The 17410-nt window shown below is 39.1% G+C and overlaps 2 protein-coding genes across 2 annotated transcripts in view; one reads left to right on the forward strand and one right to left on the reverse strand.

Annotated features, from left to right (window-relative positions):
* Positions 1 to 355: 355 nt before the first annotated feature.
* LOC133556895 (neurofilament light polypeptide-like) lies at positions 356 to 7710 on the reverse strand. The gene is made up of 4 exons (XM_061907246.1): positions 6568 to 7710; positions 5711 to 5835; positions 5314 to 5624; positions 356 to 780 (listed from the first exon to the last, which is right to left on the reverse strand). The coding sequence occupies exons 1-4, from the start codon at positions 7615 to 7617 to the stop codon at positions 635 to 637; spliced, it is 1632 nt and encodes a 543-aa protein (XP_061763230.1). The 5' UTR covers positions 7618 to 7710; the 3' UTR covers positions 356 to 634.
* A 2947-nt stretch (positions 7711 to 10657) lies between these two features.
* LOC133556923 (calcineurin-binding protein cabin-1-like) overlaps positions 10658 to 17410 on the forward strand; it is a gene marked incomplete at its 3' end in the record, with an annotated part of 67729 nt that continues 60976 nt past the window's right edge. Inside the window, exons 1-3 of the mRNA XM_061907276.1 lie at positions 10658 to 10846; positions 14250 to 14312; positions 16411 to 16503. Of these exons, the coding sequence (XP_061763260.1) occupies positions 14310 to 14312; positions 16411 to 16503 (96 nt within the window). The remainder of the gene's footprint in view (positions 10847 to 14249; positions 14313 to 16410; positions 16504 to 17410) is intronic.

Raw genomic sequence — 17410 nt, forward strand, 5'->3', positions numbered from 1 at the left:
ACGTTTATTAGTAGATTGCACAGTACAGTACATATTTTATTAGTAGATTGCACAGTACAGTACATATTATTAGTAGATTGCACAGTACAGTACATATTATTATTAGATTGCACAGTACAGTACATATTTTATTAGTAGATTGCACAGTACAGTACATATTATTAGTAGATTGCACAGTACAGTACATATTATTAGTAGATTGCACAGTACAGTACATATTATTAGTAGATTGCACAGTACAGTACATATTATTAGTAGATTGCACAGTACAGTACATATTATTAGTAGATTGCACAGTACAGTACATATTATTAGTAGATTGCACAGTACAGTACATATTATTAGTAGATTGCACAGTACAGTACATATTATTAGTAGATTGCACAGTACAGTACATATTATTATTAGATTGCACAGTACAGTACATATTCCCTACAATTGACCACTAAATGGCAACACCCCAACTTGTTGAAGTCGGGGTCCACCTTCATCAATTCAACAGCGGCTGTGCAGGCATATTTTGCTGAGGTTATTCTGTATCTAGCATGAAGGTGCTGGCAGACAAGTGTTGGTGCTTGTTGCCACATGCTTTGGTCATGGGTGGCGTGCTAGCAAGCAGCATGCAAACAGTAGCCTACTCAGCTTTGCCATTTTTGCCATTAGCATCTACTTTCACTTTCATTTCACTTTCTTCCTCGCCGTCTTCTTCATCCTCTTTCTGATCAGTCATGTTCTCTTCTTCTTTGTCCTCCTCGGTAGGTGGCTCTTCTGCCTCGTCCTCTTCAGAAAGAAACACGACTTGTGAGTAATGTACTGCCATTGTTTCCCACACATACAAATACATTTGAACACATCATAACAGGACTGTCTGTATGTGGCATGGCATTACCACGTCGCTTCTAAACACACCTGCTCTGGACTAGACAGACCTAGCAGGATCCATCAGTCTTGCCACCATGCCCAATGAGTTAACCTTATATATACATATATACATATATATATATATATATATATATATATATATATATATATATATATATATATATATATATATATATATACATATATATATATATATATATACATATATATATATATATATATATATATATATATATATATATATATATATATATATATATATATATATATATATGTATATATATATATCAATCAATCAATCAATCAATGTTTACTTATATAGCCCTAAATGTCTCAAAGGGCTGCACAAACCACTACGACATCCTCGGTAGGCCCACATAAGGGCAAGGAAAAACTCAACCCAATGGGACATCGGTGACAATGATGATTATGAAAACCTTAGAGAGGAGGAAAGCAATGGATGTCGAGCGGGTCTAACATGATACTGTGAAAGTTCAATCCACAATGGATCCAACACAGCAGCGAGAGTCCCGTTCACAGCGGAGCCTAAGCCAGGTATATATATATATATATATATATATATATATATATATATATATATATACATATATATATATATATATATATAGGTTCTCATAGTCATCATTGTCACCGACGTCCCACTGGGTGTGAGTTTTCCTTGCCCTTATGTGGGCCTACCGAGGATGTCGTGGTGGTTTGTGCAGCCCTTTGAGACACTAGTGATTTAAGGCTATATAAGTAAACATTGATTGATTGATTGATATATATATATATATATATATATATATATATATATATATATATATATATATATATAAATTTGACATGAGAGTGTTGTGGTGGGTCATGGCAGCTGTTGGCGTGACCCAAGGATGCAGAGAAAGTTATAGTTACCTTTCCATATGTTTTGGTAAATGGTGTTAGATGTAAATATAAACAGAATACAATGATTTGCAAATCCTATTCAAGCCATATTCAGTTGAATATGCTACAAAGACAACATATTTGATGTTCAAACTCATAAACTTTTTTTTTTTGCAAATAATCATTAACTTTAGAATTTGATCCCAGCAACACATGACAAAGAAGTTGGGAAAGGTGGCAATAAATACTGATAAAGTTGAAAAATGCTCATCAAACACTTATTTGGAACATCCCACAGGTGTGCAGGCTAATTGGGAACAGGTGGGTGCCATGATTGGCTATAAAAGCAGCTTCCATGAAATGCTAAGTAATTCACAAACAAGGATGGGGTGAGGGTCATCAATTTGTATGCAAATTGTAAAACAGTTTTAGAACAACATTTCTCAACGAGCTATTGCAAGGAATTTAGGGATTTTACCATCTACGGTCCGTAAAATCATCAAAAGGTTCAGAGAATCTGGAGAAATCACTGCACGTAAGCCATGATATTACGGACCTTTGAACCCTCAGGCGGTACTGCATTAAAACCGACATCAGTGTGTAAAGGATATCACCACATGGGCTTTGATTGATTGATTGATTGATACTTTTATTAGTAGATTGCACAGTACAGTACATATTCCGTACAATTGACCACTAAATGGTAACACCCGAATAAGTTTTTCAACTTGCTTAAGTCGGGGTCCACCTTCATCAATTCATGGCTCAGGAAGACTTCGTAAAACCACTGTCAGTGACTACAGTTGATCGCTACATCTGTAAGTGCAAGTTAAAACTCTACTATGCAAAGCGAAAGCCATTTATCAACAACATTCAGGAACGCTGCCAGCTTCTCTGGGCCCGAGCTCATCTAAGATTGACTGATGCAAAGAGGAAAAGTGTTTATGTGGTCTGACGAGTCCACATTTCAAATAATATTTGGAAACTGTGGACGTGGTGTCCTCCGGAACAAAGAGGAAAATAACCATTCGGATTGTTATAGGCGCAAAGTGTGGTAGTCAACATGTGTGATGGTATGGGGGTGTATTAGTGATTGTTGTAGGGTGAAAGTGTGGTAGTCAGCATGTGTGATGGTATGGGGGTGTATTAGTGATTGTTGTAGGGTGAAAGTGTGGTAGTCAGCATGTGTGATGGTATGGGGGTGTATTAGTGATTGTTGTAGGGTGAAAGTGTGGTAGTCAGCATGTGTGATGGTATGGGGGTGTATTAGTGATTGTTGTAGGGTGAAAGTGTTGTAGGCAGCATGTGTGATGGTATGGGGGTGTATTAGTGATTGTTGTAGGGTGAAAGTGTTGTAGTCAGCATGTGTGATGGTATGGGGGTGTATTAGTGATTGTTGTAGGGTGAAAGTGTTGTAGTCAGCATGTGTGATGGTATGGGGGTGTATTAGTGGTTGTTGTAGGGTGAAAGTGTTGTAGTCAGCATGTGTGATGGTATGGGGGTGTATTAGTGATTGTTGTAGGGTGAAAGTGTTGTAGTCAGCATGTGTGATGGTATGGGGGTGTATTAGTGATTGTTGTAGGGTGAAAGTGTTGTAGTCAGCATGTGTGATGGTATGGGGGTGTATTAGTGATTGTTGTAGGGTGAAAGTGTTGTAGTCAGCATGTGTGATGGTATGGGGGTGTATTAGTGATTGTTGTAGGGTGAAAGTGTTGTAGTCAGCATGTGTGATGGTATGGGGGTGTATTAGTGATTGTTGTAGGGTGAAAGTGTGGTAGTCAGCATGTGTGATGGTATGGGGGTGTATTAGTGATTGTTGTAGGGTGAAAGTGTGGTAGTCAGCATGTGTGATGGTATGGGGGTGTATTAGTGATTGTTGTAGGGTGAAAGTGTTGTAGTCAGCATGTGTGATGGTATGGGGGTGTATTAGTGATTGTTGTAGGGTGAAAGTGTTGTAGTCAGCATGTGTGATGGTATGGGGGTGTATTAGTGATTGTTGTAGGGTGAAAGTGTTGTAGTCAGCATGTGTGATGGTATGGGGGTGTATTAGTGATTGTTGTAGGGTGAAAGTGTGGTAGTCAGCATGTGTGATGGTATGGGGGTGTATTAGTGATTGTTGTAGGGTGAAAGTGTGGTAGTCAGCATGTGTGATGGTATGGGGGTGTATTAGTGATTGTTGTAGGGTGAAAGTGTTGTAGTCAGCATGTGTGATGGTATGGGGGTGTATTAGTGATTGTTGTAGGGTGAAAGTGTGGTAGTCAGCATGTGTGATGGTATGGGGGTGTATTAGTGATTGTTGTAGGGTGAAAGTGTGGTAGTCAGCATGTGTGATGGTATGGGGGTGTATTAGTGATTGTTGTAGGGTGAAAGTGTGGTAGTCAGCATGTGTGATGGTATGGGGGTGTATTAGTGGCCAAGGCATGGCTAACTTACACATCTGTGAAGGCACCATTAATGCTGAAAGGTACATACAGCTTTTGGAGCAAAATTTGTGGCGCATTATGAAGCGTAAAATACAACAACAAGACCCCGGACTGTTGAAGGACTGAAGCTCTACATAAAACAAGAATGGGAAATAATTCCACTTTCAAAGCTTCAACAATTAGTTTCCTCAGTTCCCAAACGTTTATTGAGTGTTGTTAAAAGAAAAGGTGATGTAACACAGTGGTGAACATGCCCTTTCCCAACTACTTTGGCACGTGTTGCAGCCATGAAATTCTAGGTTGATTATTATTTGCAAAACAAAAAAGTTTATGAGTTTGAACATCAAATATGTTGTCTTTGTAGCATATTCAACTGAATATGGCTTGAAAAGGATTTGCAAATCATTGTAATCTGTTTATATTTACATCTAACACAATTTCCCAACTCATATGGAAATGGGGTTTGTTTATATATATATATATATATATATATATATATATCTATATATATATATATATGTATATATATATATATATATATATATATATATATATATATATATACGTATATATATATATATATATATATATATATATATATACGTATATATATATATATATATATATATATATATATATATATATATAGATATATATATATATGTTTATTTATATAGCCCTAAATCACAAGTGTCTCAAAGGGCTGCAACGACATCCTCGGTTCATATCCCACATCTGCATCTATAGTTGAGGTTTCTGTGTTTTTTTTATCTGTAATACAGAAAATACATAATATCAATAAAAAACACATAGGATATTTCAACCCTAGAAGCCTGTTTCACAGGTTTCTTTGCTCTTCAGGGGATTTTATTTATTTATTCAAAATAAAATCCCCTGAAGAAACAGGCTTGTAGAGATGAAATAGCCTCTGTTTTTTCATAACTTCTACCTCGTGTGACTAATTTAGGTCACCAAACTGTTATTAACCCTACGATGTGTACAAGTAAATATTACAATTAAATGACTCTGACGCAAAATTGGTGGACTGTAGTATTTGTCATTACTCATTGAGTTTTAGCATTGACTTTGTATCTTCACATTTTGAGCCATAAAACATGCTCACCTTCCCCCTCAGTTTCCTCTTTTCTCTCTTCTTCATCTTCCTCTCCGTCCCCGTCCGTCTTGTCCTCTTCTCCCCGAGCAGGGCTGGCCTGCGCTTGCTGTGCCTCACTGGCTGACATTTTCTCCAGGGTGGGCATTGTTGATGTGAAGAAGCGGGGGCTCAGCAGGCAAGGTGAGGCAGAATACAGTTGAGACTTCATGGAGCCCACGTTCCTTCCCGGAGGAGGACCAGCGAACATGGTCTGGGAGTAGACCACAGAAGACCTCTGGCCACAGCGATCTAAGCGGCTCTCTTCTCCTTCCAGCAGCTTTCTAATCATGCAACCAACACACACATCATGCAGCTGTCAATCATTCCACTCTACAGCAAAATGACATGCAGTGTGTGCAAATATCACCTGTAGGCTGCAATTTCAATATCCAAAGCCATCTTCACGTTCAAAAGATCTTGATAGTCCTTCAAATATCGCGCCATGTCATTCTTGTTCACTCTCAAGTCGTCCTCCAATCGCTTTATCGTATCCTGTGTTGACAAAGCAAACATCTTTCATTTCCACCGGGGCTCCCAAACTCATTTTAGCTCAGGGGCCACATAGAGGAACATCTATTCCCAGGCGGGCCCGACTGGTTAAATCATGTCATGACAACTTCAAAATATTAGAACTATCAAATTCTGAAAATGTTCAAATCATAATGCGTTTTTACACTTATATGTTGCAGTTAATTGTATTCTATCTTCATTAGTTGTTATTTATACTTTCTGAATAAATGATGTCCATTAGTCAAATGGGTTTCAAAGTGCTCCCATTGGTGTTCGTTTGGAATCTATCAGAAGATGAAATTAATGTCATTGACTTATTCTCCTCAACTGATGTACTAACATCATGTGGTTTATTCTGTGCACATGCAGCGTCTTCTAGAACCAAACTTCTCAATTTGGACTCATTTCATTTATCACACTTGAAGTAAGAAGGGGGCACATATTATCTCAGCATATTTATGTGCGCCCAGAAGATGTGTCCCCTGTCATAAGTACAACACGAAAGTGTTGCCTTGTCCTAACATAGCTCCGCCTACTCGTAGGTCATGTGTGTGGGAGGGGACACTCTGGCGACATCCAGTGGACACATTTAGAAACAGCACTTCCTTTCTTTCAAAAATGTCAGCTCATTTTTATCTCATGGGCCTGAGGAAACCTGATTCTTGCCTGATTTAGACCTATTTGCAAATATTTGAATATCTTTCAGTTTCTCACCTGCAATGCAGAAATCTCATCACTTTGTTTCTCCTCCACTTCCAGCAGTTGGTTCTCCAGAGCTTGGTTGATCTCTCGGCACGCGTCGATCTCCAACGTCCTACTTTTCAGCTGCCTGCGATATTCGCCCACTTCGTCCTTCACGTTCCGCGCGCTCTCCGTATTGCGAGCGGTGCCCACCGCCATCACGTTCATCTTGTTGGTGAACCACTCCTCTGCGGACTGGCGGTTACGTTGCGCCAATGTCTCGTACTGGCTTCGGATGTCCCGCAGGGCGACGGATAGGTCGGGTTTGATCACGTTCATCTCCACGGACACCTCGGTGCTGTACTGTATTTGGGTCTGAAGCTCTGAAATTTCGCTCTCGCAGAGACTCTTCAGGAAGGCTAACTCGTCCAGCAGGATCTCGACTCTTTTCTCGAGTTCGCTTTGGTCCATGGCTGCTTCGTCGGCCTCCTTCCTGGCGTCCATCACCCTGCCTTCTGCCTGCTCCCTACCAAGCACTTCCTCCTCATAGCGTTTTTGCAGGTGCTTGAGCAAACCCTCCATCTCCTCCCTGTGGTGTTGTGCTGCTTGTCTCTCATGGTTGGCCTCGTCCACTGCAGCATTCAGCTGGCGGATCTCGCGCTCATAAAGGGCCCGCAGGTTCGACGGCTCCGTTTGACGCTGCTGGAGCAGCAGGCGTTCGGTCTCCAGCAATTTGTTCTGCTGCTCCAGCTCATGCACTCTGTCAATAAAGCTTGCAAAGCGATCGTTGAGGTCTTGCAGCTGCGCCTTCTCCTGGGTCCTCAATCTTTTGAATTCTGAGGTGACTTGTGCTGCTTGGTCGAGGCGCAGCTCGGTCGCGACCGTAGACGCCGGAGTCGAGAGCAGGAAGGAACCGGAAGCGGCTCGACTGCTCGTAGGAAAACTTCTGTAAGACGCATAAGCTGACGGGGCATATGCAGACCTTGACTCTGTACCAGCACTAGATCCATACCCTGCACTGCGCACAAACACTCTCCTCTTGGAAGCTGAAGGAAAATAAAGGTCAAAGCCGGAGGAAGTCATGGTGGAGACGGAGCTTGAGATGGAGCTGTGTCATCTGCGCAGTGGTTCTGCATTACATCGGCTTTTATAGTGCATGTCATGACGGATGACGTAAGGCGCTTTTTGCAGGCTTGCTGACAAAAGGGAATTGATAATGAATCCAGAGAGAGAGAGAGAGAGAGAGAGAGAGAGAGAGGCGGGGGGAGGGGGGAGGGGGGGGAGTGGGATGCGGATGATGTGAGTGGCAGAGGCCGGCAACCGTGGAAGGGTCAACGAGGACAAAACCCTGTGATACTTCTATTATGGCAAGCTACACATGAGTTACAGGAGAGGGCAAACTCATCGAATTCTGTTCTTACGGTAAGAAAAACATACCCTTATGTCATAATTGTATATCAGAATCAGAAATATTTATTAATCCCTGAGGAGAAATTAACATTTTCAGCACAATCCCATTCAAGATCAGGCAAACATTACAGGGAGACAGAACAGGATCAAACATTACAGGGAGACAGAACAGGATCAAACATTACAGGGAGACAGAACAGGATCAAACACTACAGGGAGACAGAACAGGATCAAACATTACAGGGAGACAGAACAGGATCAAACATTACAGGGAGACAGAACAGGATCAAACATTACAGGGAGACAGAACAGGATCAAACATTACAGGGAGACAGAACAGGATCAAATATTACAGGGAGACAGAACAGGATCAAACATTACAGGGAGACAGAACAGGATCGCTGACGGCTCTCCCAACTTCTGGTGTCCCTTACAAAAAAGGTGAGAAACAGGTGAACGCTGGCGGGAGGGAGGAGAAAAAACAATTGGTCTAAGCCTGGGCCCCTAGAGAGGAGGTCCAGACTGAGGCCAATGGGGGGAAAAAAACTAATTGCCATAACACACATAAGCATGTGTGTAAGAGGGAAACATCAAAGAACACAAAGGACATTAAAGACATTAAAAGAGCACAGCTGATGCCACCAGCCACTTATACATACAGCTACAAAAGTAAAACCTAAACAAATACACTGTGGTGGCCACTGCATTGTTCCACGCCATCGTCTGCTGGGGTTGGGGGAGCATGGCCAGAGACAGGAGCAGACCCAACAAAGCAACTAACTCTCGGCCAGTGTCCAGTCTGCATGGATGAGCGAGGATACGTCCAAGGAGACCGAGGTGTCCGATACCTGCTCATTCAGCCAAGACACTGTGAAGCTTGTCCGTCCCGGAGCTCAGCACCAGCTCCACAGTCCTGTCTCTCCATCCGCATCTCCTCCAGTCTCTCCAAACTCTGCAGTCCTGTCTCTTCATCCACATCTCCTCCAGTCTCTCCAAACTCTGCAGTCCTGTCTTTTCATCCACATCTCCTCCAGTCTCTCCAAACTCTGCAGTCCTGTCTTTTCATCCACATCTCCTCCAGTCTCTCCAAACTCTGCAGTCCTGTCTCTTCATCCACATCTCCTCCAGTCTCTCCAAACTCTGCAGTCCTGTCTCTTCATCCACATCTCCTCCAGTCTCTCCAAACTCTGCAGTCCTGTCTCTTCATCCACATCTCCTCCAGTCTCTCCAAACTCTGCAGTCCTGTCTCTTCATCCACATCTCCTTGTTGACAAAGTCCCAGCGGGTCAAGTTTAGCGATCCATGTGCGCTCACGCAGTGGGACTAATAGATGTCATTTACAGTTGTAGATGTCATTTACAGTTGTAGATGTCATTTACAGTTGTGATGTCATGATGGATGGGAATAATAGATGTCATTTACAGTTGTGATGTCACGATGGATGGGAATAATAGATGTCATTTACAGTTGTGATGTTACAATGGATGGGAATAATAGATGTCATTTACAGTTGTGATGTTACAATGGATGGGAATAATAGATGTCATTTACAGTTGTGATGTTACAATGGATGGGAATAATAGATGTCATTTACAGTTGTGATGTCACGATGGATGGGAATAATAGATGTCATTTACAGTTGTGATGTTACAATGGATGGGAATAATAGATGTCATTTACAGTTGTGATGTTACAATGGATGGGAATAATAGATGTCATTTACAGTTGTGATGTCACGATGGATGGGAATAATAGATGTCATTTACAGTTGTGATGTTACAATGGATGGGAATAATAGATGTCATTTACAGTTGTGATGTCACGATGGATGGGAATAATAGATATCATTTACAGTTGTGATGTCACGATGGATGACTGCTGCTGATGGCATCATAGGAGTAAAAATCAAATGATTCTTCTTCTGTTAATCTTTGCGGCTCTTTTTTATACTTAAGTAAATTGCCAGGTAATTGTGTTTTCATCTTAGTCAATGTCCCTTTGTTTTTAATAAATATCGTCCCGTTTTGTCCTGTTCCGATGTAATAAAAATAAATAAATAATAATAATAAAAATACAAAAATAAACAGCTGCCAGCCTCGGGTGGGCACGGCTGACTCTGAGAGGGACTGTAGGTTATCTTTACTAAAATCTCCATTTGACATCATTCTAAATTACAAAGCAGTGTGCTTTTATTAGAATTATAGGTAAATAATCACAACTTGATGAATAAACAAATTGACTTTTATTATGAAGGGCCAAAAATTAAACAGATAAAGAATTACTTAAATGTGTCATTGATTATTTAAATGATTGATTAATTATATCAATCATGAAATAATGAAATCAATAATTAATTCAATCGCAAAGTTCAGTTTTTACCTTAAAAAGAAAGAAGCAGCACTGTTGGATAAAAGAAGGACCCCGCCTGCTTGTAAAGCGCCACGTGACACAAGGCAGAATGTATCAAGTGTTGGCTGATAGCCATGTGTTATGTTATCAAATATTATATCATTATTATTTTGAAATATTATTATTCACGAAGAGTTGCCGTACTTCTGGCGACGCCGTAATGATCATGCCCGACTCGGAATGATGGGGCTCAATATGCAAGTAGATGATTGGCCAGACAGAACAATATGCAAGTACATGATTGGCCAGACAGAATGTGTTTGGGCCAATGAGCGGCGACCTTACTGCTGCGTTGCCTCCAACAGCCTGAGACGCTCCTTTTGCACCAAGAACAAAACAAAAAAAGGCCGCTGGATGGATGAAGTTCACTTTTACTCCACATTTACTCCACATGTACTCCACATGTACTCCACATTTACTCCTTCCTGCAGTCTTTATCCAGCACACTTCCATAACCCTGATCTTGTAATGGCCGTCCAGGAGGACATGAAAGGTAAGTCAGTCCGCAGTCAAATCAGCACTAGCTTGCACTAAAATGCACTCTAATGTCTGCCAACATGTTTCATGTTTCAGCTCGTCCTTCCTAGCACGCCCGATTCACTTTTAATATGAATATAAGAATATAGCAATACTACAACAAACACGATGGTTTTTTCTGATTAGGCTTTTATTTTGGTTCCCGTAGCAGAGCTAAGCTAACTAGCATATCATGCTAAACAGTACTTTCATTGACGAACTTTCACATCTTGTGTTTACAAACATGTACTTTTAATCATATTGTGTTTACAAACATGTACTTTTAATCATATTGTGTTTACAAACATGTACTTTTAATCATATTGTGTTTACAAACATGTACTTTTAATCATATTGTGTTTACAAACATGTACTTTTAATCATATTGTGTTTACAAACATGTACTTTTAATCAAATTGTGTTTACAAACATGTACTTTTAATCATATTGTGTTTACAAACATGTACTTTTAATCATATTGTGTTTACAAACATGTACTTTTAATCATATTGTGTTTACAAACATGTACTTTTGAACACATTTTATTGTGTTTACAAAAATGTACTTTTGAACACATCCTATTGTGTTTACAAACATGTTGTACTTTTGAACACATCCTATTGTGTTTACAAACATGTTGTACTTTTGAACACATCCTATTGTATTTACAAACATGTACTTTTGAACACATCCTATTGTGTTTACAAACATGTTGTACTTTTGAACACATCCTATTGTGTTTACAAACATGTTGTATTTTTGAACACATCCTGTTGTGTTTACAAACATGTTGTACTTTTGAACACATCCTATTGTGTTTACAAACATGTTGTATTTTTTAACACATCCTATTGTGTTTACAAACATGTACTTTTGAACACATCCTATTGTGTTTACAAACATGTTGTACTTTTGAACACATCCTATTGTGTTTACAAACATGTACTTTTGAACACATCCTATTGTGTTTACAAACATGTTGTACTTTTGAACACATCCTATTGTGTTTACAAACATGTTGTACTTTTGAACACATCCTATTGTATTTACAAACATGTACTTTTGAACACATCCTATTGTGTTTACAAACATGTTGTACTTTTGAACACATCCTATTGTGTTTACAAACATGTTGTACTTTTGAACACATCCTATTGTGTTTACAAACATGTTGTACTTTTGAACACGTCCTATTGTGTTTACAAACATGTTGTACTTTTGAACACATCCTATTGTGTTTGCAAACATGTTGTACTTTTGAACACATCCTATTGTGTTTACAAACATGTTGTACTTTTGAACACATCCTATTGTGTTTACAAACATGTTGTACTTTTGAACACATCCTATTGTGTTTACAAACATGTACTTTTGAACACATCCTATTGTGTTTACAAACATGTTGTACTTTTGAACACATCCTATTGTGTTTACAAACATGTTGTACTTTTGAACACATCCTATTGTATTTACAAACATGTACTTTTGAACACATCCTATTGTGTTTACAAACATGTTGTACTTTTGAACACATCCTATTGTGTTTACAAACATGTTGTACTTTTGAACACATCCTGTTGTGTTTACAAACACGTTGTACTTTTGAACACATCCTATTGTGTTTACAAACATGTTGTACTTTTGAACACATCCTATTGTATTTACAAACATGTTGTATTTTTGAACACATCCTATTGTATTTACAAACATGTACTTTTGAACACATCCTATTGTGTTTACAAACATGTTGTACTTTTGAACACATCCTATTGTATTTACAAACATGTTGTATTTTTGAACACATTTTATTGTGTTTACAAACATGTACTTTTGAACACATCCTATTGTGTTTACAAACATGTTGTACTTTTGAACACATCCTATTGTGTTTACAAACACGTTGTACTTTTGAACACATCCTACTGTGTTTAGAAACATGTTGTACATTTGAACACATCCTATTGTATTTACAAACATGTACTTTTGAACACATTCTATTGTGTTTACAAACATGTTGTACTTTTGAACACATCCTATTGTGTTTACAAACATGTTGTACTTTTGAACACATCCTATTGTGTTTACAAACATGTTGTACTTTTGAACACATCCTATTGTGTTTACAAACATGTTGTATTTTTGAACACATTCTATTGTGTTTACAAACATGTTGTACTTTTGAACACATCCTATTATTTTTACAAACATGTTGTACTTTTGAACACATCCTATTGTGTTTACAAACATGTACTTTTGAACACATCCTATTGTGTTTACAAACATGTTGTACTTTTGAACACATCCTATTGTGTTTACAAACATGTTGTACTTTTGAACACATCCTATTGTATTTACAAACATGTTGTACTTTTGAACACATCCTATTGTGTTTACAAACATGTTGTACTTTTGAACACATCCTATTGTGTTTACAAACATGTTGTACTTTTGAACACATTCTATTGTGTTTACAAACATGTTATACTTTTGAACACATCCTATTATTTTTACAAACATGTTGTACTTTTGAACACATCCTATTATTTTTACAAACATGTTGTACTTTTGAACACATCCTATCATTTTTACAAACATGTTGTACTTTTGAACACATCCTATTGTGTTTACAAACATGTTGTACTTTTGAACACATCCTATTGTATTTACAAACATGTACTTTTGAACACATTCTATTGTGTTTACAAACATGTTGTACTTTTGAACACATCCTATTGTGTTTACAAACATGTTGTACTTTTGAACACATCCTATTGTATTTACAAACATGTACTTTTGAACACATTCTATTGTGTTTACAAACATGTTGTACTTTTGAACACATCCTATTGTGTTTACAAACATGTTGTACTTTTGAACACATCCTATTGTGTTTACAAAAATGTTGTACTTTTGAACACATCCTATTGTGATTTCAAACATGTTGTACTTTTGAACACATCCTATTGTGATGCCAAACATGTTGTACTTTTGAACACATCCTATTGTGTTTACAAACATGTACTTTTGAACACATCCTATTATTTTTACAAACATGTTGTACTTTTGAACACATCCTATTGTGTTTACAAACATGTTGTACTTTTGAACACATCCTATTGTGTTTACAAACATGTACTTTTGAACACATCCTATTGTGTTTACAAACATGTTGTACTTTTGAACACATTCTATTGTGTTTACAAACATGTTGTACTTTTGAACACATCCTATTGTGTTTACAAACATGTTGTACTTTTGAACACATCCTATTGTGTTTACAAAAATGTTGTACTTTTGAACACATCCTATTGTGATTTCAAACATGTTGTACTTTTGAACACATCCTATTGTGATGCCAAACATGTTGTACTTTTGAACAGATCCAGCCAAGAGGCACTGAGAGAACATGTGGATGGTCTGCTTTCAGCTTTGATATAAACATGGTAAGGTGGTCTATTGCAATTGTGCAGTCCCATTTGAAGGACAATGTGCAGTTTCATTATGAAGATGTATGCACTAGATTTAGCAGCATGCCAATTTACATCTGTAGTCCTTTTTAAGGTGTATCCAACATCCACAATTAAATTACACCAGATAGAAAATACACAACAATGTCGAAATTACATAATGATAAACAATTTAAAGTGCAGGTACATTACATAAAGGATATCAAGCAATCAAAATTTATTTATATAGCCCTTAATCACAAGTGTCTCAAAGGGCTGCACAAGCCACAATGACATCCTGGGCTCAGATCCCACATCAGGGCAAGGAAAAAATCAACCCAATTGGATACAATGAGAAATATTGGAAGGGACAGCAGATGCGGGGACCCACTTTAAACAGTTGGCGCCTAAACTGTGGTGACCTAGTAACCTCTCCAGGAAGGAGAGCGGGGCAAAGCAGAAAAGAGACGGCAGATCAACTGGTCTAAAAGGGGGGTCTAATTAAAGCCCTATTCATACAAATTAATTTTAGGTTTGGAACTTGAATGCTTCTACTGAGGTAGCATCTCTAACTGTTACCGGGAGGGAATTCCAAAGCACTGGAGCCCCAATAGAAAAGGCTCTATAGCCCGCAGACTTTTTGGGGGACTCTGGAAGTCACTAATATGCCGAAGTTCTTAGAACACTGATTTTTTTGCCGGGACACGTGGTACACCTAGTAGTTAGAGTGTCCGCCCTAAGATCTGTAGGTTGTGAGTTAAAACCCCGGCTGAGTCATACCAAAGACTATAACAATGGGACCCATTACTTCCTTGCTTGGCACTCAGCATCAAGGGTTGTAATTGGCGGTTAAATCCCCAAAAATGATTCCCAGGCGCGGCCACCGCTGCTGCTCACCACTCCCCTCACCTCCCAGGGGGTGATCAAGGTTGATGTGTCAAATGCAGAGAATATTTTCACCACACCTAGTGTGTGTGTGTGTGTGTGTGTGTGTGTGTGTGTGTGTGTGTGTGTGTGTGTGTGTGTGTGTGTGTGTGTGTGTGTGTGTGTGTGTGCGTGCGTGTGCGTGTGCGTGTGCGTGTGCGTGTGTGTGTGCGTGCGTGCGTGCATGCGTGTGTGTGTGTGTGTGCGTGCGTGTGTGTGTGTTTGTGTGTGCATGCGTGTGTGTGTGTGTGTGTGTGTGTGTGTGTGTGTGTGTGTGTGTGTGTGACAATCATTGGTACTTTAACTTAACTACAATCAGCAAGATAGAATGGAGCTAGACCTTTTAGTATTTTATACCTAAGTAGTAAAACCTTAAAGTGGAATTTTCAGTGCACAGGAAGCCAGTGTAGTTACATAAAGGTATGTACGGTATAAGCGTATTATGATCAAACTTTCTTGTTCTTGTCAAAGGTCTAGCAGCCGCATTTTATACCAACTGTAATCTTTTAATGCTAGACATAGGGAGACATGAAAATAATACGTGACAGTAATTGAGTTACAGTACGTGAGTTACAAATAAAGGGTGATGAAGTTACAGTATTTTAGCAGCTTCATTTAAAGTGCAGAAGTATATAAAGTGCAGCAGTTTTGATCAAAGTCCACATACAGTGCAGTAGCCATCAGATGACACCCATAAGGGTATCATTCAGTAGCCATATACCCCATTGGTACTGCATCTGTAAAAAAGTTTGAGATGTTGCAAGATTGAAATGGTACTCTGGTGGCCATCAGACTGCTCTCACCAGGGTATCATCTGATGGTCAACTACCTGCCTGGTATTGCTAATGTGAGCAGGACTGCTGGTCTTAAAGCCAGTCTTTGACTGCTTGTGAGAAGCTGTGAAAACTAGAGTTGTTCTTTCGATTATCTGGGAGACCATTGCATTCTTTGATGGCTCGGTATGAAAAGGCTGATTGGGAGAAGGCAGACTTTCTTTTTGGAACATTACAGTCACCCCTGATTACAGACTTAACACTCTTCTTGTTAATTGCGAGCTTAGCTGTATGTATGTTTTTAAGGGAGGAGGAGCTGCATCATTTAAGATCTTATGTACACAAACATCTGACTTTTACCAGTCTTATAGCTTTTTCATTGTTGTTGTTTTTTACAGATTCGGATCGCAGCATTGAATGCCGCATCCACAGCTGCAGATGAGTCTCAAGACCCCCTGAGAAGTAAAAAAAGTAGAACAAAAGAGGCTCAGGTAGGGTAACTGTGAATCTAGCCAAACATTGCCTTCTCAGTTTACAGTTATGGCCAAAAAATTTGGCACCCCTGCATTCCTGTCAGATAATGCACAACTTCTCTCAGAAAAGTGTTGAAATTACAAATGGTATTCATGTGTTTGTTTATTTATTTGGTTTGCATTGGAACAATACAAAAAAAAGAAGCCAAATCTGATATTATTTTACCCAGAACTCCAAAAATGGACTGGAAAAAATTATTGGCACCTTTTCAAAATTGTAAGAAATAGTTGTAGACTAAGCGTGTGATGCACCTTTGTAATTAAACACACCTGTAGCAAGTAACAGGTGCTGGCAATACAGAAATAACACTTGCAGCCAGTTAAAATGGAGTAAAGTTGACTCAACCTTTGTGTTGTGTCTACCACACTGAGCATGGAGAAAAGAAACAAGAGCAAAGAACTCTTAGCAGATTTGAGGACCAAGATTGTGGAAAAGTATGGACAATCTCAAGGCTACAAGTCCCTCTCCAGAGATCTAAATGTTCCTGGGTCTACTGTGCACAATGTCATCAAGAAGTTTAAAGCCCATGGCACTGGAGCTAACCTCCCTGGATGTGGACGGAAGAGAAAAAATAATTGAAAGACTGCAACGAAGGATTGTTAGAATTGTGGATAAAGAATCTCTATCCACTTCCAAACAAATTCAAGCTGACCTGCAGACACCGGGTACAACAGTGTCAGCTCGCACTATCCGTCGCCATCTCAATGAAAAGGGACGCTATGGTAGGAGACCCAGGAGGACCCTGCTGCCGACACAGAGACATTAAAAAGCAAGACTGGAGTTTGCAAAAACTTACCTGAGGAAGCCAAAATTCTTCTGGGAGAAGGTCCTGTGGACAGAAGAGACTAAAGTGGAGCTTTTTTG

Source organism: Nerophis ophidion, linkage group LG07, assembly GCF_033978795.1.
Source record: "Nerophis ophidion isolate RoL-2023_Sa linkage group LG07, RoL_Noph_v1.0, whole genome shotgun sequence".
NCBI lineage: Eukaryota > Metazoa > Chordata > Actinopteri > Syngnathiformes > Syngnathidae > Nerophis > Nerophis ophidion.